Genomic DNA, 26,338 nt, shown 5'->3' with positions numbered 1-26,338 from the left:
TACATTACTAGCCATTTTGATATACTGTAGCGGCACCTAATGGTTAGGCCACTCCTGCAATGCAAATCCTCGGCAACCCTGGGAAGGTGTCACGAGATATATTGGGGTGTGCCCTAGTATATAAGTCCTGACTTTCCCTCTCTTGCTCTTCCGCTTCCTCTCACTTCATGAGAGTGTCCTGCCACCTCAGCAGGAGCTAAACCGAGCTCACGAGGCAACCACCTCTCAACAGCTACGACTATTATGTTAGAGTGCCAAACGTCCATGTATTTCCAACCTACAATGCCTGAATAAAGAATCCATTTATTCACCACGTTTGCGCCTCTACAGTACTACAGATAACTTACTGAATTTAACCCACGCTATAAAAGGCTGCAATTAATCAGTTAAATGTAAATTAACGTGGTATTCTTCGTCATCCACACATTGTTGTTCACTATGTACGCTGAGGCAGAAGTCCCACTAAGTGGATTGATTTGTTACTTTTTCAGACTATTTGTTAATAGAAGTTCTGTTTGCCCTAAAGGGTGTGTGCAATGGCCAAGCTGCACCAAGAGTTCTATTTGTTGGTTCGTTGCTTTAAACTTCGGTAAAAACGGGTCTGGGGCATTAATTAGTAAAAGGCCAGATTTTGTTTTCGGAATGTGAATATCTGCTGCCTGATCCTTCTCATGTGGGGCTTAATAGAGGTCAGCCCTGCACAGGAGTGGTCCTTTTAGAGTCCGGGATTTGATGTGGGGAGATATCAGTATTTTTAGGTGGTGGTTACTTTCTGGAGACGGGGAGTACGAGAGGCAGGGGGGGGGGGGGAAATAAAGAGGGTGTAAGCATATCTAGAGAAAGGTAAAGAATTGGCACTGAATGGAATATTTGAATGCAGGTGATAACCCTCTGTAGATATTGAGAATTGGGGTGACTGGGGAGGATGCAGATTAAAATGTCCTGAAGATCAAGCTATCAAGGGTCATTCTGGGGAGGATGACTGGAGTAGTTTTAAAGCAGTTGGATCTTGGATGACGATATTTATATTCGTTTGCAACCCTTTTGGGGAGAAAATTTATCATCTTAGTCCTGAATCTGCAGTTCTTTCCTACACATCACCAGAAACATTCTGTTGCGCTCTGACACAGAAGCTTTGCAATTTGTAGTTGTAGACTGCAAATTGTAACATTATTGCAACTCCTGGATTTTTTGCATGGTGTTTTTGAATTATCCTCTATATATTTCAGTCAGATAATGAAAATGATTCGGATTATTTGAATTTAAATATACTGTTTATGTTTAAAATATGTAGAAATTGCTCGTTTATATACAAGATCTGAAAAACAAGATTATTGTGGAAAGGAAAGAAAAGGTGATCTTGGAAAAGAAAATTCGTGAAGAAGTTTGCCAAGAAATGGAAAAGTTCATGTCTCGGTTTGAAAATGATTTAAGGTATACTCGTGGGTAATTTTAATTAAATTAGCTGTGTTTAGAGTTCTGAAAATACTATTTTGAAGCATAACAATTGTTCGTCATTACAATAAGCGAGTTCGGTATTCCGATTGCACATGCCCAGGTCATAGGTCACTAGGTGTAAAACAGTCTTGGCAACGGTGGTGCTGCATTGTGTGCAGGCTTGCGTTTCATCCGAATTGGGGTCGGCTCTCTGTCGCTGCGGTTGCTGTTGGGCCGTCCCTGTACCCTCCCCCGTGTCCCGATCCTATCCGGATATGTCTGGGGAGGTCCTGGTCTGGCGGGGCGGCTCTGGACTTGCAGCCGCTGGCTCCAGCTCGGCTGTGCCTATCCCGCCGGGTTGGCCGACAGCCCTCCACCTCCACCCCCCCTCCCTCCCCTCAGACCGACACCGAGATCCTGCTGAAGATGGGTAGCCGCTGGACGGGTGGCCGACTCGGAGCCGCTGCTGCTGGAGTCGTCCTGGTCGGAGAGGGAGTCTGCGAACGGGCTCCTGCCGGCCATGGGCAGGCCGGAGGACCGCTGGTGCTGTTGGTGCTGCTGCCAGCAGCAGCAACCTCCTCCCCATCCCTTGCCCAGCCCCAAGCCCAGAACCCGAGCCAGCTCCAACTCCAGGTCGGGGCTGAAGGCCGCCTGCAGCGCGGCCCAGTCTAGCGCCGGGCCGAAGGAGGCTGGCGCAGGTGAGGCCGGGGCTCTCGCTCCTCCTTGGGGTTGCGCATGAAGCGGCAGCGGGTTACGTGGGGGCAGAAGCCGGTGGTGTGCAAGGTACGGCTTGTACTTGGGGTTGCGGCTGAAGGAGTGCAGTTCAGCCAGGGCGTGGATGAACTGGCACTTGTCACTGTAGCAGCCCATTGGGGAGTTGGTTCCACTGCAGTTGGAGCGGGGTTGGGCTGGAGCTGGCGCTGGCTGTAGGCCTGGGGCCGCTGGTGTCGTTGATCCGGGCTGTCAGTTGTCCCGGCGGGAGAGGCGGAGGTGAGCTGGAGTTGGCGCTGTGGGCCGGTGTCCCGTCGGTCCGGATATCTTTCCCCCCCCCACCCCAAGGTCTCCCACTGAAAAAAGACAAAAAATCAGACCCAAACTATACTCACTGAACCTGCAACGCCTCATTTGATTTATATTTATAGCGTTCAACCTTTGACAAATCCCATGATTCCTTGCGTTTTTCAGAATACCGAACTCGCTTATTGAGAAATCTTTTAAGAAAAGCAATGGATAACTATTGACATAAAGTAACTGTCATCCTCTGCTTTAATCTCCTTCATGGCTGAAATTGTGACCACTGAAAGGCCATGGAGATCTGACATGAAAACGTTTGAGCTATACTGCTGTATGTAATTGTGAAATAATTGTCTGCTCATTTGTACTTCATTGCTTAAATGCAAATTAAATCCTGGCAAGAACTTATTGCGAGTGTTGATATGACACACAACAGTAAGAGAGCTTGGTCAACCATCAAGAAGCTAAACAACGGCCCCCAGAAGGCAACGCTGCACTCTAACGTTACAGCACATCAGGTTGCTCACTGATGCTTCTGAACGGTAAACCACCTCACAAGAAGTGCCACAAAAGGAGTCTCTGGCATCAAGTTGATAGAGAGTCAACCTGGTACTTTAACAGCAAGGAACTCCAGACAGCAATCAATTCCCTCAAGAACCGCAAGGCAGCTGGCCTTGATGACATTCGCACAGAACAGATTTTGGGCAGATTACATGAGAGTGGCTCCTCTTGCTGCTCAACAATTGTGTAACCCTCTCCCAGCTCCCTAAAATATGGCGGAAAGCTCGTGTGATCGCTATCCTTAAGCCAGGGAAAGACCCTAAAGAAGCAAAAAGCCTCTCACTACTATGCCATCTCTTCAAGCTCTTTGAGCACCTCATCTTGAACAGGCTAGGCCCAATCACAGAACAAAACCTATACCAGTGCAAGCTGGCTTCCGGCCTGGGAGATTGTGTCCCAGCCAAGTGCTCAATCTAACTCAGCACATTGTGGATGGCTTTGAGAGGAATGAACCAACTGGCGGCGTCTTTGTTGATCTGACAGCTGCCTACGACATTGTGAACCACCGGCTGCTCCTCAACAAGCTCCATGACATGACAGAGGACTTCCACTTGACCAAAATGATTCAAAAGCTTCTGGTAAACAGACGCTTTTATATTGCGCTAAATGATAAACGCAGCAGATGGAGGAAACAAAAGAATGGCCGACCTCAGGGCAGTGTCCTTGCTCCGGTGCTGTTCAATGTATTCACTAATGATCAGCCAGTGTTCCCAAGGACGAGAAGCTTCATTTACACTGATGACCTTAGAATAGCAGCCCAGAGCACTCACATGGATGAGGTAGAAGTGACCCTCTCATCATCCTTAGTCAACTTCACAAACTACTACAAGGACAACTAACTGAAGGCAAACCCAAGTTAGCCTGTTCCACCTTCGTAATCGCGAAGCTGGGAGGACGCTGTCCTTAACATGGAATGGTGTCCCTTTGAGACATTGTGACCACCCTGTCTACCTTGGGGTCACTCTGGACTGAACCCTCTCCTTCAAGCAACACATCGATGGGGTGCAGGGCAAAGTGAGGATGAGGAACAGCCTCCTGCGCAAGCTGGCAAACTCGTCGTGGGGTACCAATGCATCCACACTGCGGTCAACTGTTCTTGTGCTGTGCTACTCTGCTGCACAGTATGCTTGTCCTGTTTGGGAGAGATCATCTCATGCGAAGAAAGTTGTTGCCGCCCTTAATAACAGCTGCAGATGCCACCTTGCATGTCTTGGTATTGCTCCACCAGGAATCCGCCGATCGGTTGCCGGTGGAACTGAATGTAGTAGGCAAGTTGGGGACACCCACCATCCCTGTCACTCCCATCACCCAGCCCCAAAACAGCTGAAGTTGAGGAAGAGCTTCCTTCACACAGTCCAACCACTGTCACAGTCTCCTCAGGCAACCAGACTAGCCTTGTGGGAAAAGAAACGCAGTGAAAACCACCACCACCACATAAAGATGCCTATCCCAACCAAGGAACAGCTACCACTTGGAAGGGTCTGAAGAAGGGTTTTGGCCTGAAACGTTGCCTATCTCCATCGCTTCATAGATGCTGCTGCACCCGCTGAGTTTCTCATAGAAACATAGAAAATAGGTGCAGGAGTAGGCCATTCGGCCCTTCGAGCCTGCACCGCCATTCGATATGATCATGGCTGATCATCCAATTCAGTATCCCATCCCTGCCTTCTCTCCATACACCCTGATCCCTTTAGCCACAAGGGCCACATCTAACTCCCTCTTAAATATAGCCAATGAACTGGCCTCAACTACCTTCTGTGGCAGAGAATTCCACAGATTCACCACTCTCTGTGTAAAAAATGATTTTCTCATCTCGGTCCAAAAAGACTTCCCCCTTATCCTTAAACTGTGACCCCTTGTCCTGGACTTCCCCAACATCGGGAATAATCTTCCTGCATCTAGCCTGTCCAACCCCTTAAGAGTTTTGTAAGTTTCTATAAGATCCCTCCTCAATCATCTAAATTCTAGCGTGTACAAGCCGAGTCTATCCAGTCTTTCTTCATATGAAAGTCCTGCCATCCCAGGAATCAGTCTGGTGAATGTTCTCTGTACTCCCTCCATGGCAAGAATGTCTTTCCTCAGATTAGGAGACCAAAACATTACGCAATACACCAGGTGTGGTCTCACCAAGACCCTGTACAACTGCAGTAGAACCTCCCTGCTCCTATACTCAAATCCTTTTGCTATGAATGCTAACATACCATTCGCTTTCTTCACTGCCTGCTGCACCTGCATGCCTACTTTCAATGACTGGTGTAGCATGACACCCAGGTCTCGTTGCATCTCCCCTTTTCCTAATCGGCCACCATTCAGATAATAGTCTACTTTCCTGTTTTTGCCACCAAAGTGGATAACCTCACATTTATCCACATTATACTGCATCTGCCATTCATTTGCCCACTCACCCAACCTATCCAAATCACCTTGCAGCCTCTTAGCATCCTCCTCACAGCTAACACTGCCCCCCAGCTTTGTGTCATCCGCAAACTTGGAGATGTTGCAATCAATTCCCTCATCCAGATCATTAATATATATTGTAAATAGCTGGGGTCCCAGCACTGAGCCTTGCGGTACCCCACTAGTCACTGCCTGCCATTCTGAAAAGGACCCGTTTACACCTACTCTTTGCTTCCTGTCTGCCAGCCAGTTCTCTATCCACATCAATACTGAACCCCCAATACCGTGTGCTTTAAGTTTGTATACTAATCTCTTATGTGGGACCTTGTCGAAAGCCTTCTGAAAGTCCAGATATAACACATCCACTGGTTCTCCCTAGTTACATCCTCGAAAAATTCTATAAGATTCGTCAGACATGATTTACCTTTCATAAATCCATGCTGACTTTGTCCAATGAATTCACCACTTTCCAAAGGTGCTGCTATCCCATCTTTATTAACTGACTCCAAAAAATTTCCTCACAACCGATGTTAGACTAACTGGTCTGTAATTCCCCATTTTCTCTCTCCCTCCCTTTGTAAAAAGTGGGGTTACATTAGCTACCCTCCAGTCCTCAGGAACTACTCCAGAATCTAAAGAGTTTTGGAAAATTATCACTAGTGCATCCACTATTTCTGCGGCTACTTCCTTAAATACTCTAGGATGCAACTTATCTGGCCCTGAGGATTTATCGGTCTTTAATCCACTCAATTTACCTAACACCACTTCCCGGCTAACCTGGATTTCACTCAGTTCCTCCATCTCATTTAACCCTTGCTATTTCCGGCAGATTATTTATGTCTTCCTTAGTGAAGACAGAACCAAAGTAGTTATTCAATTGGTCTGCCATGTCCTTGTTCCCCATGATCAATTCGCCTGTTTCTGACTGCAATGGACCTACATTTGTTTTAACTAATCTTTTCCTCTTGACATATCTATAAAAACTTTTGCAGTCAGTTTTTATGTTCCCTGCCAGTTTTCTTTCATAATCTATTTTCCCTTTCCTAATTAAGCCTTTTGTCCTCCTCTGCTGGACTCTGAATTTCTCCCAGTCCTCTGGTAGGCTGCTTTTTCTGGCTAATTTGTACGCTTCATCTCTTGTTTTGATACTATCCCTGATTTCCCTTGTTATCCACGGATGCACTACCTCCCCTGATTTATTCTTTTGCCAAACTGGGATGAACAATTGTTGTAGTTCATCCATGCAGTTTTTAAATGCCTTCCATTGCATATCCACCGTCAACCCTTTAAGAATCATTTGCCAGTCAATCTTGGCCATTTCACGTCTCATACCCTCAAAGTCACCTTTCTTTAAATTCAGGACCCTTGTTTCTGAATTAACAATGTCACTCTCCATCCTAATGAAGAACTCAACCATATTATGGTCACTCTTGCCCAAGGGGCCACGCACAACAAGACTGCTAACTAACCCTTCCTCATTACTCAATACCCAGTCTAGAATAGCCTGCTCTCTCGTTGGTTCCTCTACATGTTGGTTTAGAAAACTATCCCGCATACATTCCAAGAAATCCTCTTCCTCAGCAACACTGCTAATTTGATTCACCCAATCTATATGTAGATTGAAGTCACCCATTATAATTGTTTTACCTTTGTTGCACGCATTTCCAATTTCCTGTTTGATGCCATCCCCAACTCCACTACTACTGTTAGGTGGCCTGTACACAACTCCCACTAGCGTTTTCTGCCCCTTAGTGTTTCGCAGCTCTACCCATATCGATTCCACATCCTCCAAGCTAATGTCCTTCCTTTCTATTGCGTTAATCTCCTCTCTAACCAGCAACGCTACCCTGCCTCCTATTCCTTTCTGTCTATCCCTCCTGAATATTGAATATCCCTGGATGTTCAGCTCCCAGCCTTGGTCACCCTAGAGCCATGTCTCCGTGAACCCAACTATATCATATTCACTAATAACTATCTGCACATTCAACTCATCCACCTTATTACGAATGCTCCTTGCATTGAGATACAAAGCCTTCAGGCTTGTTTTTACAACACTCTTACCCCTTATACAATTATGTTGAAAAGTGGCCCTTTTTGATTTTTGCCCTGGATTTGTCTGCCTGCCACTTTTACTTTTCACCTTGCTACCTATTGCTTCTACCCTCATTTTACACCCCTCTGCCTCTCTGCTCTTGCACCCATCCCCCTGCCACATTAGTTTAAATCCTCCCCGACAGCACTAGCAAACACTCCCCCAAGGACAATGGTTCCATTCCAGCCCAGGTGCAGACCGTCCTGTCTGTACTGGTCCCACCTCCCCCAGAACTGGTTCCAATGCCCTAGAAATTTGAATCCCTCCCCCTTGCACCATTTTTCAAGCCAAGTATTCATCTGCAATATCCTCCTATTTCTACTCTGACTAGCCCGTGGCACTGGTAGTAGTCCAGAGATTATTACCTTTGAGGTCCTACTTTTAAGTTTATCTCTTAGCTCCCTAAATTCACCTTGTAGGACCTCATCCGATTTTTTACCTATATCGTTGGTGCCAATGTGCACCACGACAACTGGCTGTTCACCCTCCCCCTCCAGAATGTTCTGCAGCCGTTCAGTGACATCCCTGACCCTTGCACCAGGGAGGCAACATACCATCCTGGAGTCTCGTTTGTGGCCGCAGAAACGGCTATCTATTCCCCTTACAATTGAATCCCCTATTACTATTGTCCTTCCAGTCTTTTTTCTCCCCTCCTGTGCTGCCGAGCCACCCATGGTGCCATGAACTTGGCTGCTGCTGCCTTCCCCTGATGAGCCATCTCCCCCAACAGTATCCAAAATGGTATACCTGTTTAGGAGGGAGATGACCGCAGGGGACTCCTGCACTACCTGTCTACTGCTATGCTGGCTATTGGCCACCCATTCCCTTTCTGTCCTCTTACCTTTTACCTGCAGTGTGACCAACTCACTGTACGTGCTATTCACGACTTTCTCAGCATCGTGGATGCTCCAGTATGAATCCAACCGCAGCTCCAATGCGGTCTGCCAGGAGCTGCAGCTGGACATACTTCCTGCAAACGTAGTCACCAGGGACACCGACCATATCCCTGATCTCCTACATGTTGCAGGCTGAGCAAACCACGGGGCCAATCTCCACGGACATATCTTACTCCCAAATTAAATCAACTCCCTCACACTATAAAAATCTTTATCCTTTAAACTGTACCTTTACTAATAAATACTGTACCCTCAACTCACTGAACCCTCAACTCACTGAACCCTCAACTCACTGAACCTTCAACTCACTGAACCCTCAACTCACTGAACCCTCAACTCACTGAACCCTCAACTCACTGAACCCTTAACCTGAAAGCAGAAATGCAAACCTGGGTTTGCACCCAATCAGCTGCTTCCTCTGGTCCTCTTCCACCAATCAGAGGCTTCCACCAGACCCCTTCTCTGGAAGTGAGATGGAACGCTGCAGATTGGGTAACTCCTCCTCTCACCAACGGCTCCCCGGGCCTCTGAAAGCAAGCCCCGCGCTCGATTTTTAACTCACCACCCAGGTAACTCCTCCTCTCACCAATGGCTCTCCAGCATTTTTGTGCACCACTTGGTCACAGGTGTGACTGGACGACCTGGAAGTCCCTCAATAGGCTTTGTACAGGTATGGGCCGATGCAAGACCAATATGAGCAAATGGGGCTATGCAGATGCAGAATGTGAATGTGGAACATCTGTACAATCCATGCCACTCCTACTAAGATGCCCACTTATTGGTGAACAATGTTGCCTGGAAGATCTAATGGTGGCAATCGAGAACTGTCCACTGTGCAAGAGCCTGTCCGAACATTTGAAACATAGATGATGGACACGAAAGAAGAATCTGGCTAGCTGCCACGCCTTGTTCTTCTTCTGCACTCTTCCAGCTTTGTTTTCCCTCTTCGATCACCTAATTCTCGAGCTGAAATGTCACCTATCTATGTTCTCCAGAACTGCTGTCTAACATGCTGAGTTACTCCAGTACTTTGTGTCTATTTTTAATCTTAATGGAATTGTCTACAGGTGGATATTGACCTGTTGTGCATTTCTACCACTTTTGTAGATATATTGTAATTTTTTTTTTTTGTTCATTATGGATTGTCACATTTTCTTTCCAGTGAACATGCAAATGAAGATAGCAGATTGTCAGAAGATAGAATTGAAAAACGCAATGATTTATTTCAAACTTTAGTCAAGACGTATGCTGCTATTGATCAAATTGATGATTCTGTTCCTGGAGAATGTTCCAACTCAGAAATTGGTCAGGTGGGTATGTTTAAGTTCTTAATTGAGATTTTCATCTGTACTTTTGATAAACAACCTTTCAAAATATCAATTTGAGAGTCATGTTTTGAATAAAAATCTGACCTTGAATGGTATATCAGTCTTTGAACAGTTATGCAGTTTATTTGTGCAATTCCTCTACAAGTTTTATTCTAAGCACTGAACAGTAGGGCTAGACTGTGGTTCCCTAAGCCAGCTCCAACGATCTTTCTCTGGCTGACCGTGGATCAGGACCTCAACCCCATTTTCCTACGTATTCCCAAAAGTCTCAACACTTGTACAGTAAGAAAATCTGTCTCTCTTGACCTTGAAGACATTCAATTATTCAGCCTCCATAGCTCACAAATAGAGACCCAAGAATTTCTCATCATCTTAGATGGGTAAATATTATTCTGAAACAATATCTGTTGCACCTACATGGGAGAAATGTTCTCTTGGTGCCTAATCAGTCAAATCCCTTAATCTAGTGTTTAAATCACTTTCCTTCAAAACTGAGTAGGCTGTTTTACTTGCCAAACCTGTATCGATACTTGTATTACCTTTAATGCCATGGATTCACAAAACAAGCCTTCCATCTTGATAATTAACCTGGTTAATTTTTTTTTGAAGTATCTCCATGACATGTATGATTCCTTTTGCATAGGAAACCTCTCAACTGAGCATTTTTCCATTAACATAAACTTACTGTTTAGTTTTTTCTCTCTCATTTACAATGCTAGTTGTGCAAGACTTCAATTTCATCAAAACATGAAAGTCTGGTTAATACTAATGTTATGGGATACATTAAGTCCTTGGAGCCAGATGTTGCTGAAATCAAGAAGCACGCAGAAATAATCCGTCACCATCTAGCATCTGCTCCAGATCCTGAAGAAACTATTGCCCAACTGGAAGCTAATTTGGCGTGTGTCATTGAGGAGCTTAACCAAACCAAAGAAATACTGAATAAGAACACTGCTGGTAAGTCTCAGTAGAAGTGGTGTGCTATAATTAAACATAATATTGTTTATGAATTATATTTAATTTTGCACTATTGATTATATTTAGGGTAAATGTAGTGAAAAGTATATGAAAACTGAGTAGCATAAAGGTTGTAGCATAGGAATGGTCATTGTTGTAATTGTGTCCAGGCCAAGGTGTCTGTTGTTTACCTGGTACAGAGTTAAAAGATCTCTGAGCATCTGATGAGGAATTCAGAAAGGGAGGGGAAAGATTCAATTGGTCTACCCATTTTGGGAATAACAGAATTGGGGTGATAGAAAGGAGGTTGTGCTAGGGAAAAGGTTTCTAAGTTAAAAACTATTATTTTGTAGGATTTAACAATGCATATTTGTAACGTCAAAGCCCATTTTGATGACGTAATAAAAATCTTCCATGTTCTATACCACTAACATGATACCGACGGGCATTAAGTTAAAACAATGCCAGCAACCAAAAAATACATATTTACAAGATGGTGTGAACCAGCAACAGAATTTTATTTTGCTTCAATCAATAAACTGATACAACCTGATGCTATACTGTGCAACATTTTGTGACAGATCAGGTGAGGATTAAATATAGCAGTTAAAAGAAGCAGCACAAATCAGTGTAACTAAAGGGAGACACAATGTTGGAGTAACTCAGCGGGGCAGGCAGCATCTCTGGAGAGAAGGAATGGGTGATGTTTCGGGTCGAGACCCTGCCCCGTCCTCGTTCTCCGACTAATTTCACTGTCCTCCTGTTTAAAGTTTACTGATTATTTGCCTCGTTGTCACATTTCTCTCAGCTTACAATGATCCATTCCACATTTTCCTGAATCTTTGACCCTTTTGATCTCTTGTTTTCACACATTGCCCTTCCATATCTGCCTTCATCTCCCCTGACTCTCAGTCTGAAGAAGGGTTTCGACCCAAATCGTCCTCCATTCCTTCTTTCCAGAGATGCTGCCTGGCCCGCTGAGTTGCTCCAGCATTTTAAAGCTGCTTAAACCTTTTTGCAGTGCCATGATGGATTTGCATGTAATTTTGATGAACTTGCAAAAACACCCCAAAACCTAGATAAGAAACAATAGTATTTTTTTCTGAGCAGTTTTAAATCCTGGCCAATGCATTATCCCAAATGCCATCTGCTTTAATTTTTCATGCTAAAGCCTCGTGTGGAACTTTGTCAAAAGCTTTCTGAAAATCCAAGTGTATCATATCCACAGTTTTTTCCATATCTATTCTACCAGTCATATCCACAAAATCTATAATTAGATTGTGCAAATGATTGTTTTGTGCATAGCTTGCCATTTCTATTTCAATGTGTACATGTAATATACTATTACAGGTGCACAACCTTTTATCCGAAAGCCTTGGGACCAGACACTTTTCGTAATTCGGAATTTTTCGGCTTTCGGAATGGAAGATTTTTAGCGTAGATTTTAACGGCTGGCTCAGTGGTAGAGTGCTCGGCTCATATCCGCAAGGTCGCGAGTTTGCGCCTCGATCCCGGCAGTTACTCGATCGCGAGTTTGAGTCTTCTTGCAGTTTTTTCTTGCAGAATATGAGAGAATAGGGAGGGTTAGGCTGGGATCATTCTCTGCGAGATGATCTTAGTGTGGGAGTCAAGTGTAGGAGAGGTGTACTGACTGTGTGGGCAGAACTTTGGAAGTGATTGCCCACCATTCTCAAAAGCCGCTGTGTCTCCCTGTCCCTGGGATAGCAGGGGGCGATTAAACAGCACAATACCCCCTCCCCCTCCAACTCCAGAGAAATCCGCTCCCCGATGGGCCGCTACGGCGACAAGTGGCAGTTCGCCCACAGCCCGAGCTGCGCCACCCCAAGAACAAGACGTACCTTGCACACCATCAGCTTCTGCCCCTACGGGGAGCGTGTTCCCCTGGAGTTGGAGCGGGGCTGGGCTGGAGTTGCTGATCTGGGATCTCCGTGCTTGCAGTGGGCCTGGAGGTCGGTGTCCCGATGAGGGGGCGCAGCTCGGGCTGTGGGCGAACTGCCACTTGTTGCCGTAGCGGCCCATCGGGGAACGGCTTCTGGTGGTCCTGACGTCTCCGGCCAGTTTGCAGTTTTCCTCTGGAGTTGGAACGGGGCTGGGCTGCTGCTGGCTGTGGGTCTGTGGGATCTCCGTGCTTGCAGTGGGCCTGGGGGTCGGTGTCCCGTTGGTCCTGACGTCTCCGGTGACTGGCACTGACCTGCTGGCATCGCCGACGTGAAGACAGTGCAAAGCCCCCGCGCCGGTGCAATGGGCGGGGTCCTGGAGAAGGGAGGGAAGGGGTCACACACATGGCCGGGAAGCAGAGGGGTGTAGGTGGGGTGAAACTGAAGGGAGCGACAATCTGCTGCTGCCTGCCCGCTGAGTTAAAAAGTTCCCACGCAAGACTCATGATACACTGTGTATCATGAGTCTACCGTGGGAACTTTTTAACTCAGCGGGCAGGCAGCAGCAGATTGTCAATTATTAACCCTCCCGCGCAATAGATAGATAGATAGATAGATAGATAGATAGATAGATAAATACTTTATTAATCCCCTTATTCAGGGGAAATTCTGATGTCCTTGCAGCACACTAATAAAAATACAACACAGTATTCATAAAGAAATTCAACACCAAAACATCCCCCCACAGTGATTCCCACTGTGGGGGAAGGCACAAAGTCCAGTCCCCATCCTCTTGACCACCCATAGTTGGGCCTATTGAGGCCACCACAGTCGCCGCCACGGCGCCCGATGTTCTCGCCGGGTGATGGTACTCCGGCGTCGGGAGAACCCCCAGCGGCTTGGGGTGCCAGGAACGGCCGCCTTCCCACCGGAGCCTGCGGCTTCCAAGCCAACAGACCACGCCAGACGGAGCTCCGCACACTGGTGATCTCGGCGAGATGTAAGTTTAACGTCGCAGCTGGCCGCTCCGCAGAACCGCGGCTCCACGATGTTTTCCTCGGCGGTACCAAGCATACTGGAGTCCCAGCGCGGCGACCCAGGAAAGGCATTGCCCGCTCCGCAATAGTGCTCCAGCGCTGCACTGCCGCCAAAGCCGATGTTCTGCGCCAACGCCGACGTTCTGCGCCGCCGCCAACGCCGATGTTCTGGCCAGGTCCCCTCAAGGAAACGTCGCTCCAGGACCCGCTGGTAGGCCGCGAGGACAGGTCAATATACCCTCACCTTCTCTTTTATGAATGGGGATTTAGTTCCCCTTTCTTCGAGGACCGACCGGAGGTTCCGCTGTCACCTCTGCAGGCCGCCCTCGGTGAACGTCTTCAAGGACCGAAAAAATGTCCGCTATTCGGAGCTTTTCGTTATTTGGAATTTCGGATAAAAGGTTGTGCACCACTAATTTTAAAAAACATAATGGCCATGTAGTTCTTTAGCTTTAAATTGTGCTTATTTCACTCTGGCATGCAATATTATTAAGGTGCTGTATTAATGGTGCTCTTTCTCCCATTCCTCTTCTTTTAACCCCCCCCCCCCCCCCCAAAAAAAGCAATACCTTTTTTGTCAATACAGTCAGTGGACTTTAGTATGAAAACCCATTTTTTCTCGTTATATCAAGAATACCTTTGAAACCTTTTTCACACAAAGGTATTGGTTTACATGCTTTTGTTATTGATAACCAAATGTAAAATGTTAATGGCTTTTTTTAGCAACTAACATGTTTTTCTTTTCTTTTTCTAGATGCATTCAGCGTGAAAACTCTTGAACAAAAAGTTGAAGGGATGAAAAATGAATTAACTTATAAAGAGAGTGCATTGACCACTTTAAACAAAGAAATACAGTTTTTGAAAGATCAGTTAGATTTAGTCCAAGAGAATTTCACCAAGGAGCATATCTCAAAAGATGAATTGAATCAGAGGCTTAAATTGGAACTAACTTCATCAGCTGAGACAGTTTCCAAACTAACAGAACAGATTGGTAACCAAAATTCAAATTATGAAAAATTATTACTTGAGCTTAATTTTGAAAAGGAAGTATATGCGAGTCACTCTCAAAAAACTAAACAGCTCCAGACTGAGATTGAATTGGGCAGGCATGAAGTTGCACAGAGAGAACTACAAAATAAAGCATTGGAAGATAAAATAAACAAGCTAAGTGATTTCCAGAAGGAATCAGAATGGTGTGCTTTAGAACTGAAACATGCAAAGGATCTTCTGGAAAACACAAAGAAAGATATTCTGAAGAAAACAACAGAAATTGAATCTCTACAGAAACAAATATCCATACTTGCTCAAGAACTAGATCAGGCAAAGGCTGTGGTGGAAAGACGAGACAGTCCCTTCCATAAGACAATTGAAAGACTGCAGAGGGAACGTGAGGTTGAAATTCAATCGTCTTCCCAAAAAAAACAGCTAATTCAAGAATTGGATGAAGAACTCAAGTCATTGAAGAAGCAAAGGGAAGACTTTCACACCGAATGTACTGAACTGAAAGGAAATGAAACTATAACTCAGAAGTTGCTTCAGGAAAAAGATGCCCAATTTCAAGAGTTGAAAACACGTTTCAAAGAGACTGAAAATAAAATGCAAGTGCTAATACAAAGCAAAGAAAATACTGCAGAACTTGAGAAAGAGGTTAAAAATTATCAATGTATAATGGAAGCTCGAGAGTTGGAACTCTCAAAGAATAAAGAAGATTTAACCAGATGTGAAGAGCAATTGAAGGAGAGGGGGAGATTGATTGATGAACTGCAAAATAGTTTGAAATGCAGGGAAAAGAAATGTCTTGACTTGGACAAATATGTTGATGATCTTAAACTAAATGTCAAATCTCAGGAAATTAGATTTGAGAAAGAAGTCAGACAAGAAAAAGAAAACCGGTGTGCTGCAGAAGAAAAATTATCCAAAAAGGTAGAAGAACTGGAGAGTAAACATTTAGAATTTAAAAAGTAAGTATTATGAAATACATTATTTGGTAAATGTAGTTCTCAAAATTCTACAGATGGTCATCCAATTCTCAAGAATGGCTTTTGATTACTTTGGAACAACAATAACATCACTAACTTTAAACGTAATTAAATCGTCTGATCCACAACTCTGCAGTTTCTTGTGGTGTTGGGTATAGTAATGGGGGGAAATTGAAAGAATGGGGTCAAAGGTCTTTGCAAACAGGTGGATTTGGCACCCCAAAGGAAGATCGCACCAGGAGTACGTGAGAAAGGTGGGGGGGTGGAGAGTGGTCGGGGGACTGAGGAAAAAACACAATTGGAATGTTGCAATGTAACACACAAGGTATTATTCATCCCACAAGGGATCCATTTCCCTGTAATACTGAACCCCCAAATGCCATGTGCTTTAAGTTTGTATACTAATCATACGAATGGGTGTTTGTCGGGTTGGAGGCAGGTGACTAGTGGGGTGCCTCAGGGATCTGTGTTGGGTCCTTTGTTGTTTGTCATGTACATCAATGATCTGGATGAAGGGGTGGTAAATTGGATTAGTAAGTATGCAGATGATACCAAGATAGGGGGTGTTGTGGATAATGAAGAGGATTTCCAAAGTCTACAGAGTGATTTAGGCGATTTGGAAAAATGGGCTGAAAGATGGCCGATGGAGTTTAATGCTGATAAATGTGAGGTGTTACACCTTGGCAGGACAAATCAAAATCGGACGTACGTGATAAATGGTAGGGAATTGAAGAATACAGTTGAACAGAGGGATCTGGGAATAACCGTGCATAGTTCCTTGAAGGTGGAATCTCATATAGATAGGGTGATAAAGAAAGCTTTTGGTATGCTAGCCTTTATAAATCAGAGCATTGAGTATAGAAGCTGGGATGTAATGTTAAAATTGTACAAGGCATTGGTGAGACCAAATCTGGAGTATGGTGTACTGTTTTGGTCGCCCAATTATAGGAAGGATGTCAACAAAATAGAGAGAGTACAGAGGAGATTTACTAGAATGTTGCCTGGGTTTCAACAACTAAGTTACAGAGATAGGTTGAATAAGTTAGGTCTTTATTCTCTGGAGCGCAGAAGGTTAAGGGGGGACTTGATAGAGGTCTTTAAAATGATGAGAGGGATAGACAGAGTTGACGTGATCAAGCTTTTCCCTTTGAGAATAGGGAAGATTCAAACGAGGACATGACTTCAGAATTAAGGGACAGAAGTTTAGGGGTAACATGAGGGGGAACTTCTTTACTCAGAGAGTGGTAGCGGTGTGGAATGAACTTCCAGTGGAAGAGGTGGCGGCAGGTTCGTTGGTATCATTTAAAAATAAATTGGATAGGCATATGGATGAGAAGGGAATGGAGGGTTATGGTATGAGTGCAGGCAGGTGGGACTAAGGGAAAAAAAGTTGTTTGGCACGGACTTGTAGGGCCGAGAAGGCCTGTTTCCGTGCTGTAATTGTTTTTGTTATATGGTTACTACAACATCACCCAAAACTATATGAATAAAGGTCTGCGCTGTCCAACTCTATCCCACTCCCCACAGCTATCTCCGTCCTCCAGCAACCTCCCATAACCATCATTTTATCTGCTCAAATATCCTCAGACTTGCCTTGCACACCCACCATCATCCCAATTCCTAAACCCCTACATATCCCTGATCATAATCACCTGTCGGACCCCTAGCATTGACCCAGTCAGTGTATCCCATCATCTGTTTAAACCTCCATCATCTGCTTGGCTCTTCCTACCACTCCTCACTGTCCCCCACCACTTCATCTGAACATCTTCCTGGCCATCCCCACTCCCTATCACCTACCCAGATCCACTCATCATAAGCATCTTTGCAGGGAGCTGTCACTCATAGGTACATTTGGATGGAGCTACGGAATCAGAGATAGTTCTTTGAATTAGATTTAATCTTTTTAGTTGATTTAAAAATTTTATTGTCACATGTGACAAGTCACAGTGAAATCCTTTGCTTGCCTACCCAAGGTATGCAAATTTGAAGGGTGCTCGCAAAGTTACAAAGTACTCCTGCTCCAGGCCCCTCTTTGTTCTCCCCCTCACGGCGGTCCACTCACGCCGGGTCCTCCATTGTCCATTGTTCTTCCCCCTCCCTCACGACGGTCCCCCCACACCAGGTCCTCCTTTGTTCCTTCCCTCAGCAGCGGCGTCCTCACTCCCACGTGGTGCGTCCTCGTCTGTCGGTCGGCTCCATCATCGACCGCCATGCCGACCTCTCCACTATCGCCACCTGGTCCTCTCCGGATTCTTCTGTGATCCGAGCCCCAGTCGCCGGCTCTGCAGACCCATGGGATGTTGGCCGCGGGCTTCGTCGACCCGCGAGGCCCCAGCCCAGTAGGTGAACTGCGCCAAGGGTGGTAGTAGGAAATGGGTGCAGTGTGGGAACATGGTCTGATGGTGGAAAGATAAGAGGAAGCATCAAATATAACAAGAATGGGCATTGGAAAATGGGTTGGCTGCCATTCTTGCAATTTCTCAGACTCTGGAGCAGATGTCATGCAAGCCATCCAGTGGTGCCAACCCAACATGCAATTTTATTGTTTGTGTTGCTGCATTACTCTATGTAAGAGCCAGTAGTATTGTCATTTTTGTACTTACGATCTGATGATAACATTGAACATGGCATAGAATATTCATTCCTTTCTGTACTGATGAATCGACTTGATTCAAATCCAGAACTTGTAGAATCTATTATGAATATTTCCATGTAACCTTGCTGTATAACAACTTGATATGAAAGGTATTCAAGTTAAAATCTCTCTTGATCCTTTTGCACTTGCCCTGTATAAATAGCAGGCAGATGTATGTTAATCTTTGATTTGGTTATATCTAAAATTCTTCTTTTGCTACCATATTTTAATTGTAATATAATTTTGTATTTTTGTGTCTACTAAAGGCTGAGAAGTGAACTTGCTGAGAGTGCCTCAAAATGTCAAAAACTTTCAGATGATCTGAACAGAAAAGATGAGGAATACAGAGAACTCAAGGAAAAATATGTGGATGCCAAGAAACAAATCCAATGGGTAGAGACAGACGTGAGTCTAATTGTTAACCATTTAAAAAAAAAACAATCTATGCTGAAAACCTGAAATGTAATTTCAAGATCAATATGCAATTTCAGTATCCAAAATTGTGAACAAATAACATATATGAAGGAATCTTTAATGAAGGTGAACAAATTTACAAATAATAGTTTGATTGTCTATACAGATTGCATCTTTAAATATTTAATGTACACCATTACTAGTTTGGGTCTATAGAATTGTTGCACTTTAATACTGCTGACATGAGATTTTCTGTTCCAACATTCCGAAAATGTTGTCTGCTTTAATTCAGTGTTATTTCTAATATGGTTTTTTCCAAAGCCAATTGACATTAGTGTCATTAGATTAGTAGTTGCATACTTTAATTGAGATGATATTATTTAATGGTTTTACCTACTGGTCTGGAAAGCTAATGCACCAGAGTTTTAGCCATTTGCATTCATTGATGATCTGTGTCCAAAATATTTATTACCATTTTGTGGTCCTTGACGATAAGACATAGGAGCAGAATTAGGCCATTCATCCCACGAGTCTACTCTGTCATTCAAGCATGGCTGATCTACATTTTTTTGCTCTCAATTCCATTCTTCTCTCTTCCCTTAACCGTTGACACCTGTACTAATGAAGAGACTATCAATCTCTGCCTTAAAAATAGCCAAATTCCTGGCCTCTACAACCATAAATGACAAGAAATTCCATAGAATCATCATCCTCTGAATAAAGAAATTCTCTCTCATCTCCATTTTGAAGTTATGTCCTTTTATTCTGAGTGGTGCTAGACTCTCCCATTACGGGAAACATCCTTTCCATGTCCACTCTATCTAGGCCTTTCATTATCGCTGGCTTTCAATGAGATACCACCCTCTCCTTCTAACCTTCAACAAGTACAAGCCCAGAGCACTTCAAATACTTCTCATACATTAACCCAATCATCCCCAGGTTCATCCTTGTAAACCTTCTCTGGACCCTCTCCAACGCCAGTACATCCTTCTTCAGATATTAGAGGGAAGATGCTAGCATGGATAGAAGATTGTCTGAATGGCAGAAGACAAAAAGAGTAGGAATGAAGGGAGCTTTTTCTGGTTGGCTTACGGTGCTAGTGGTGTTCTGCAGGGCTCTGAGTTTGGTCCGCTACTTTTCATGTTGTATATTAATGATTTGGATGATTGAATTGACGTCTTTATGGCAATGTTTGCAGATGATGCAGAGATAGGTGGAGTGACATATAGTGTAAAGGAAGCGGGATCTGCAGAAGGATTTGGACAGGTTGAGAGAGTGGGCAAAGTAGTGGCAGATGGAATACAGTATTGCAAAGTGTATGGTCATGCACTGTGGTATTAGGAATAAGGGCATAGACTATTTTCTAAATGGGAAGAGTGATTCAGAAATCGGAGGTACAAAGGAACTTGGGAGTGCTGGTGCAGGATTCAAAAAAGGTGAATTTGTATGTTGAATCGGTAGTACGGAAGGCAAATGCAATGGTGGCATTCATTTTGAGAGGACTAGATTATAAATGCAGGGCTTTATAGGCCACTGGTCAGACCGCATTTGGAGTATTGTGAGCAGTTTTGTGTCCCATATCTGAGGTGGGATGTACTGGCGTAGGAAGGACCCAAAGGAGGTTTACGAAAGTGATCCTGGAAAATATTTGTGTTAGCGTATGATGAACATTTGACGGCTTTGGGCCTGTACATTCTGGAGTCTAGGAGGATGAGGGGTTATCTCATTAAAACTCACTGAATGATGAGAAGCCCATGTAGAGAGGGTGTTTCCACTTGTGCAGGAGTCTAGGACCACGGACACAGCCTCAGAATAAAAGGACGTACCTTTAGAAGGGAGATGAAGCGTGATGATACAATACAATACAATTCAATTTATTGTCATTTGGACCCCTTGAGGTCCAAACGAAATGACGTTTCTGCAGCCATACATTACAAACAAATAGACCCAAGACACAACATAATTTACATAAACATCCATCACATTGCTGTGATGGAAGGCCAAAAAACTTATCTCTCCACTGCACTCTCCCCCCCCGATGTCAGAGTCAAAGTCAAAGCCCCCGGCTGGCGATGGCGAATTGTCCCGCGGCCATTAAAGCCACGCCGGGTGATGCAAGGTCGCACACCGGGTTCTTGATGTTAGAGTCCCCGGCGTGCGCTCGCAGAGTCCCGCGGCCATTCCAAGCCGCGCGGGGCGATGATGTAAGGCCCCGCTCCAGGAGCTCTTCAACCCCGCAACTCGGGCGGGAGAAGTCGCCGTTGCGGGAGCCCTGAAAAGCGGTCTCCCTCCAGGGACCCGCGGGCTCCCGGTGCCGCCGTCTGCCAGACCCGCAGTTGCAGCCTCCGGAGGTCGGGCCGCAGCAGCGCTCCACCACCGCTCCACCCGCTCTGGACTCGGCCAGCTCCGCGACGGTGAGGTGAGTAGTCGGCACCAGAGCCCCCGGTCTTCCTGTTGGAGGCCGCTCCTCGTTGCAGCCCCAACGACAACGGAGACCCGACAAAGAAAAGGTTGGGTCTCCCGTGCAGGGAGAGATTTAAAAGTTACCCCCTCCCTCCCACCCCCCCACACACATACCCCAACAAAAAATAACAAAAACTACATAAAAACATAGACATAAAATAATAAAAACGCAGACGGACTGCAGAGGCCGCTGCTGACGAGAGTCGCGCCGCCCACCGTTCAATTGGTGGTGAATCTGGAATTCATTGGGTTGAATGGCCCAAATCTACTCACAATATTACAAATTTGACCTCACTAGCACCTGATAAAGCCTCGGTATTACATCCTTGCTTGCGTCCCCCTAAATTAATGCTGGAATTGCATTTGCCTTCCTTACCACTGTCTCAAACTGCAAATTAACCTTTTGGGAATCTTGCATGGCCCTTTGCACCTCCTATTTCGGATTCTCTCCCCATTTAGAAAATAGTCTATGCCTTTACTCCGACTAACAAAATGCATGTCTCCACAGTTTGCTACAATGTATTCCATTTGTCATCTCTTTGCTCACTCTCTCAACCTGTCCAAGTCCTTTTGCACCACCCTCCCTGCTTTTTCAACATTGCCTGCTCCTCCACCTATCTTCATATCATCTGGTCGTTGACTTCAGGAGGAAGAGGAGAGAGGAACCTGCTCCTTTATACATCAAAGGAGACATGGTGGAGAGAGTCACTGGCTTTAAGTTCTTGGGAATAAACATCTCCCAGGACCTCAAATGGCAAATGAACACCGTCACTCTCGTGAAGAAGTCACATCAGCGGCTGTATTTCCTGAGGTCTCTGCGGAGAGCAAACGTCTCACAGCCGCTGCTGCTGTCCTTCTACCGATGCGCCGTGGAAAGTATCCTCTCCTATGGAATCCTGGTGTGGTTTGCTAGCTGCACTGTGGCTGAGAGGAGGGTGCTGCAGGGAATTATAAAAACTGCACAGAGCATTACAAATGCTCAACTGCCCTCCTTGGATGATATATATATAGGGCCAGGCCACAAACATCAAGCAGGACACATCCCACCCTGCCAACCACCTTTTCACTCTGCTACCCTCTGGGAGGCGAATCAGGTCTCTGAAGGTTTCTGTAGATTAAAAAATAGTTTCTACCCATGTGTGATAAAAGAGCTTAATTCCAACAGAGAACACTGGGGAAGCAAAATGTAATTCCAAGAAATGCAATATTCTTTTAAAATTCTTTTAAAATACTTATTTATTATTTTTACTAATAAGTGTACATATGTGTCAATGGTTGTCGTGTTTGTATTTTTTAACCGGAGGAGATGCAATGGAATTTCGTTGCACAGTATTGTGCAATGACAATAAACGTATTCATCATTCAAACGTGGCCACAAAGCCATCAATTCCCTCCTCCAGATCATTAACATATAACATCAAAAGTAACGGGTCCATCACTGACCCCTGCGGAACACCACTGGTCATTGGCAGCCACCCAGAAAGCCCCCCTTTATTCCCATTCTATGCCTTCTGCCAATTTTCTATCCATTTAGTACCTTGCCTGTAATACCATGGGCTCCTATCTTGTTCAGCAGCCTCACTTGTGGAACCTTATCAAAGGCCTTTTGAAAATCCAAGTAAACAATGTCCACTGACTGTCCTTTTATCTATCCTACTATTTACTTCCTCAAAGAATTCCAGCAGATTCGCAAAACCCTGCTGACCACCATCCTTAATAATGGAATGGAAAGTTTTACCAATCAGACTAACTAACCTATAATTCCCTTTAGTTTGCCTCGTGATTTTTGCCTTGTGGTTTTCAACAGCTGAGTTACATTTGTGACATTGTCAGTTTGTGCTCCCGAACTGAACCACTCCTATTGGTGAGGCCCAGCAAAGTATTTCATGGTTGATGGGAGGGGGAAAATAATAGTGCTCGGCCCACTCACAAAACTGCTGAATCCCTGACTGCTAACTAAGCCATGACCCCCTTCTACCACTACCTCTGCCATCAGCTACTACATTTGCCCAAATGTTCATTTTGGCATAGGTTTGTTATTCATAAACTAGAAACTGATCAAGTATTGAATTTATTAATTTTTAATTAATATAAATTAAACTGAAAGTGTTGAATACATAACTACACTTAAACTAAATGGTTTACACAAATAAATGTTGTTTAAATGTTGTATTTAGTACTATTTTGGAGCTTCCCTTCCCACACCTCTCCAGACACAAGACTTAGATGCCTTATCAAAGTAACATTTACTGTTAGTCCTTTCACAGGAAGAAAAAGAATAAAGTTTAAAAAAAAATGATAGACCTAATAATTAAAATAAATAGTTTTACAACTTGGATAGTTGCTTCTATGCCAGGTCTACCTTGGGAAATGTTAATGGACATATTTACCAGCAAAAGTGTTGGGGAAATTTGGCAAGTTCACATTAAATTAATGGACTTTTTCAGCAGCACATTAAAAAAATTGATAGAGAAGAGGTTTCAGCAAGTTTGTGTTGAAATTCAAAATTTGCTGTCACTTGATGCAGAGAAAAGTATTAACACGTGGATCTTGTGAAACTTACTGGGAAATCACATAAATTGGCAGAGTGGAATGGAACATGAGCCTCTGCAGTCAGTAGACAAGCAGTGATGAAACTGGGGCTTAACATTTCAGAGGACGAAAGTGAGACGTTGCCTTGATTATTGTTATTTAAGGCTATTGTTATTAAAGGGAAGTTTTTATTTCAGGCATTTTTCTCAATATTTCAGATTTCCACGAAGCGGGAAGAAGAAAAATCCCTGAGAAATAAAGTTTCAGAACTTGAGAGATTAAAGAATCAAATGATTCAGGAGCTTGAGACTAAAGAGCGAATGATTCAACAATTTAAAAAGGTGTGCTTTGTTTAAATATTGTTCTAAATGTTTAGATGTACGTATTTTCAAAGCTTGGGTACATTTCTGGAGCATAAAGGAACTGAGGGTACACAAAATTGCTGGGGAAACTCAGCGGGTGCAGCAGCATCTATGGAGCGAAGGAAATAGGCGACGTTTCGGCCCGAAACGTCGCCTATTTCCTTCGCTCCATAGATGCTGCTGCACCCGCTGAGTTTCCCCAGCAATTTTGTGTACCTTCGATATTCCAGCATCTGCAGTTCCCTTTTGAACACAAGGAACTGAGGGTTATTGGATCTTGGGAAAGTGGAAATTAACTAGATCAGACATGATCAGATTTGAATGCTGGAGCAGGTCTTGCGATTTCTTATGTCAAGGAAATCTGAGAAAGAGGTAAAAAATCTTTGAATGTGTTTCCTTCACATTATTTAAAATATATGATTAATATATGATTTCTATCCAGTTAGAAAATAGCAAAGCCATTTGTATTAATAATTCAGTTAATTTTCTTGAAGGTTCCGACCCATTCTTAGATCTGATTCTTGAGTCCTGAAGTCCATTAAGCAAATAGATTAGAGTCTGAAGAAGGGTCTCGACCCAAAATGTCACCCATTCCTTCTCTCCAGAGATGCTGCCTGTCCCGCTGAGTTACTCCAGCATTTTGTCTACCTTCGATTTAAACCAGCATTTGCAGTTCTTTCCTAAGCAAATAGTTTGTTTTCCACAAAGCCTTGCCAAGATTCCTCAAGTGATCACAATACCATTAGTTTCAATATAATTATGGAGAAGGTCAGAACTGGACCTAGGGTTGAGATTTTTGATTGGAGAAAGGCTAACTTTGATGAGATGCGAGATGATTTAAAAGGAGTGGACTGGGACATTTTGTTTTATGGGAAAGATGTAGAAGAGAAATGGTGGACATTTAAAGGGGAAATTTTAAGAGTACAGAATCTTTATGTTCCTGTTCGGTTGAAAGGAAACAGTAAAAATTGGAAAGAGCCCTGGTTTTCAAGGGAAATTGGACATCTTGTTCGGAAAAAGAGGGAGATCTACAATAATTATAGGCAGCATGAAGTAAATGAGGTGCTTGTGGAGTATAAGGAATGTAAAAAAAATCTTAAGAAAGAAATTAGAAAAGCTAAAAGAAGATATGAGGTTGCTTTGGCAAGTAAGGTGAAAGTAAATCCAAAGGGTTTCTACAGCTATATTAATAGCAAAAGGATAACGAGGGATAAAATTGGTCCATTGGAGAAACAGAGTGGGCAGCTATCTGCAGAGCCAAAAGAGATGGGGGAGATATTGAACAATTTCTTTTCTTCGGTATTCACCAAGGAGAAGGATATTGAATTATGTGAGGTAAGGGAAACGAGTAGAGTAGTTATGGATACTATGAGTTTCAAAGTAAAAGAAGTACTGACACTTTTGAAAAATATAAAAGTGGATAAGTCTCCAGGTCCTGACAGGATATTCCCTAGGACATTGAGGGAAGTTAGTGTAGAAATAGCCGGGGCTATGACAGAAATATTTCAAATGTCATTAGAAACGGGAATAGTCCCCGAGGATTGGCGTACTGCGCATGTTGTTCCATTGTTTAAAAAGGGTTCTAAGAGTAAACCTAGCAATTATAGACCTGTTAGTTTGACTTCAGTGGTGGGCAAATTAATGGAAAAGATACTTAGAGATAATGTATATAAGCATCTGGATAAACAGGGTCTGATTAGGAACAGTCAACATGGATTTGTGCCTGGAAGGTCATGTTTGACTCATCTTCTTGAATTTTTTGAAGAGGTTACTAGGGAAATTAACGAGGGTAAAGCAGTGGATGTTGTCTATATGGACTTTAGTAAGGCCTTTGACAAGGTTCCTCATGGAAGGTTGGTTAAGAAGGTTAAACTGTTGGGTATAAATGCAGGAATAGCAAGATGGATTCAGCAGTGGCTGAATGGGAGAAGCCAGAGGGTAATGGTGGATGGCTGTTTGTCGGGTTGGAGGCAGGTGACTAGTGGGGTGCCTCAGGGATCTGTGTTGGGTCCTTTGTTGTTTGTCATGTACATCAATGATCTGGATGAAGGGGTGGTAAATTGGATTAGTAAGTATGCAGATGATACCAAGATAGGGGGTGTTGTGGATAATGAAGAGGATTTCCAAAGTCTACAGAGTGATTTAGGCCATTTGGAAAAAATGGGCTGAAAGATGGCAGATGGAGTTTAATGCTGATAAATGTGAGGTGTTACACCTTGGCAGGACAAATCAAAATAGGACGTACATGATAAATGGTAGGGAATTGAAGAATACAGTTGAACAGAGGGATCTGGGAATAACCGTGCATAGTTCCTTGAAGGTGGAATCTCATA

The 26,338-nt window shown here is 44.0% G+C and overlaps 1 protein-coding gene across 6 annotated transcripts in view; it reads left to right on the top strand.

Moving 5' to 3' along the window:
• Positions 1 to 26,338, top strand: part of kif20b (kinesin family member 20B) — a 91,305-nt gene that overhangs the window by 40,083 nt on the left and 24,884 nt on the right. For all 6 annotated transcript variants that reach the window (XM_033033557.1, XM_033033559.1, XM_033033558.1 and 3 more), the window contains exons 14-19: positions 1,295 to 1,434; positions 9,560 to 9,707; positions 10,445 to 10,682; positions 14,372 to 15,578; positions 18,501 to 18,639; positions 23,862 to 23,984. In XM_033033557.1, the coding sequence (XP_032889448.1) occupies positions 1,295 to 1,434; positions 9,560 to 9,707; positions 10,445 to 10,682; positions 14,372 to 15,578; positions 18,501 to 18,639; positions 23,862 to 23,984 (1,995 nt within the window). The remainder of the gene's footprint in view (positions 1 to 1,294; positions 1,435 to 9,559; positions 9,708 to 10,444; positions 10,683 to 14,371; positions 15,579 to 18,500; positions 18,640 to 23,861; positions 23,985 to 26,338) is intronic.

This window comes from Amblyraja radiata, chromosome 15 (assembly GCF_010909765.2).
Source record: "Amblyraja radiata isolate CabotCenter1 chromosome 15, sAmbRad1.1.pri, whole genome shotgun sequence".
Taxonomy (NCBI): Eukaryota; Metazoa; Chordata; class Chondrichthyes; order Rajiformes; family Rajidae; genus Amblyraja; species Amblyraja radiata.
Note: the sequence above shows the minus strand (reverse complement) of the source record. Positions and strands in the feature narration are given on the sequence as shown.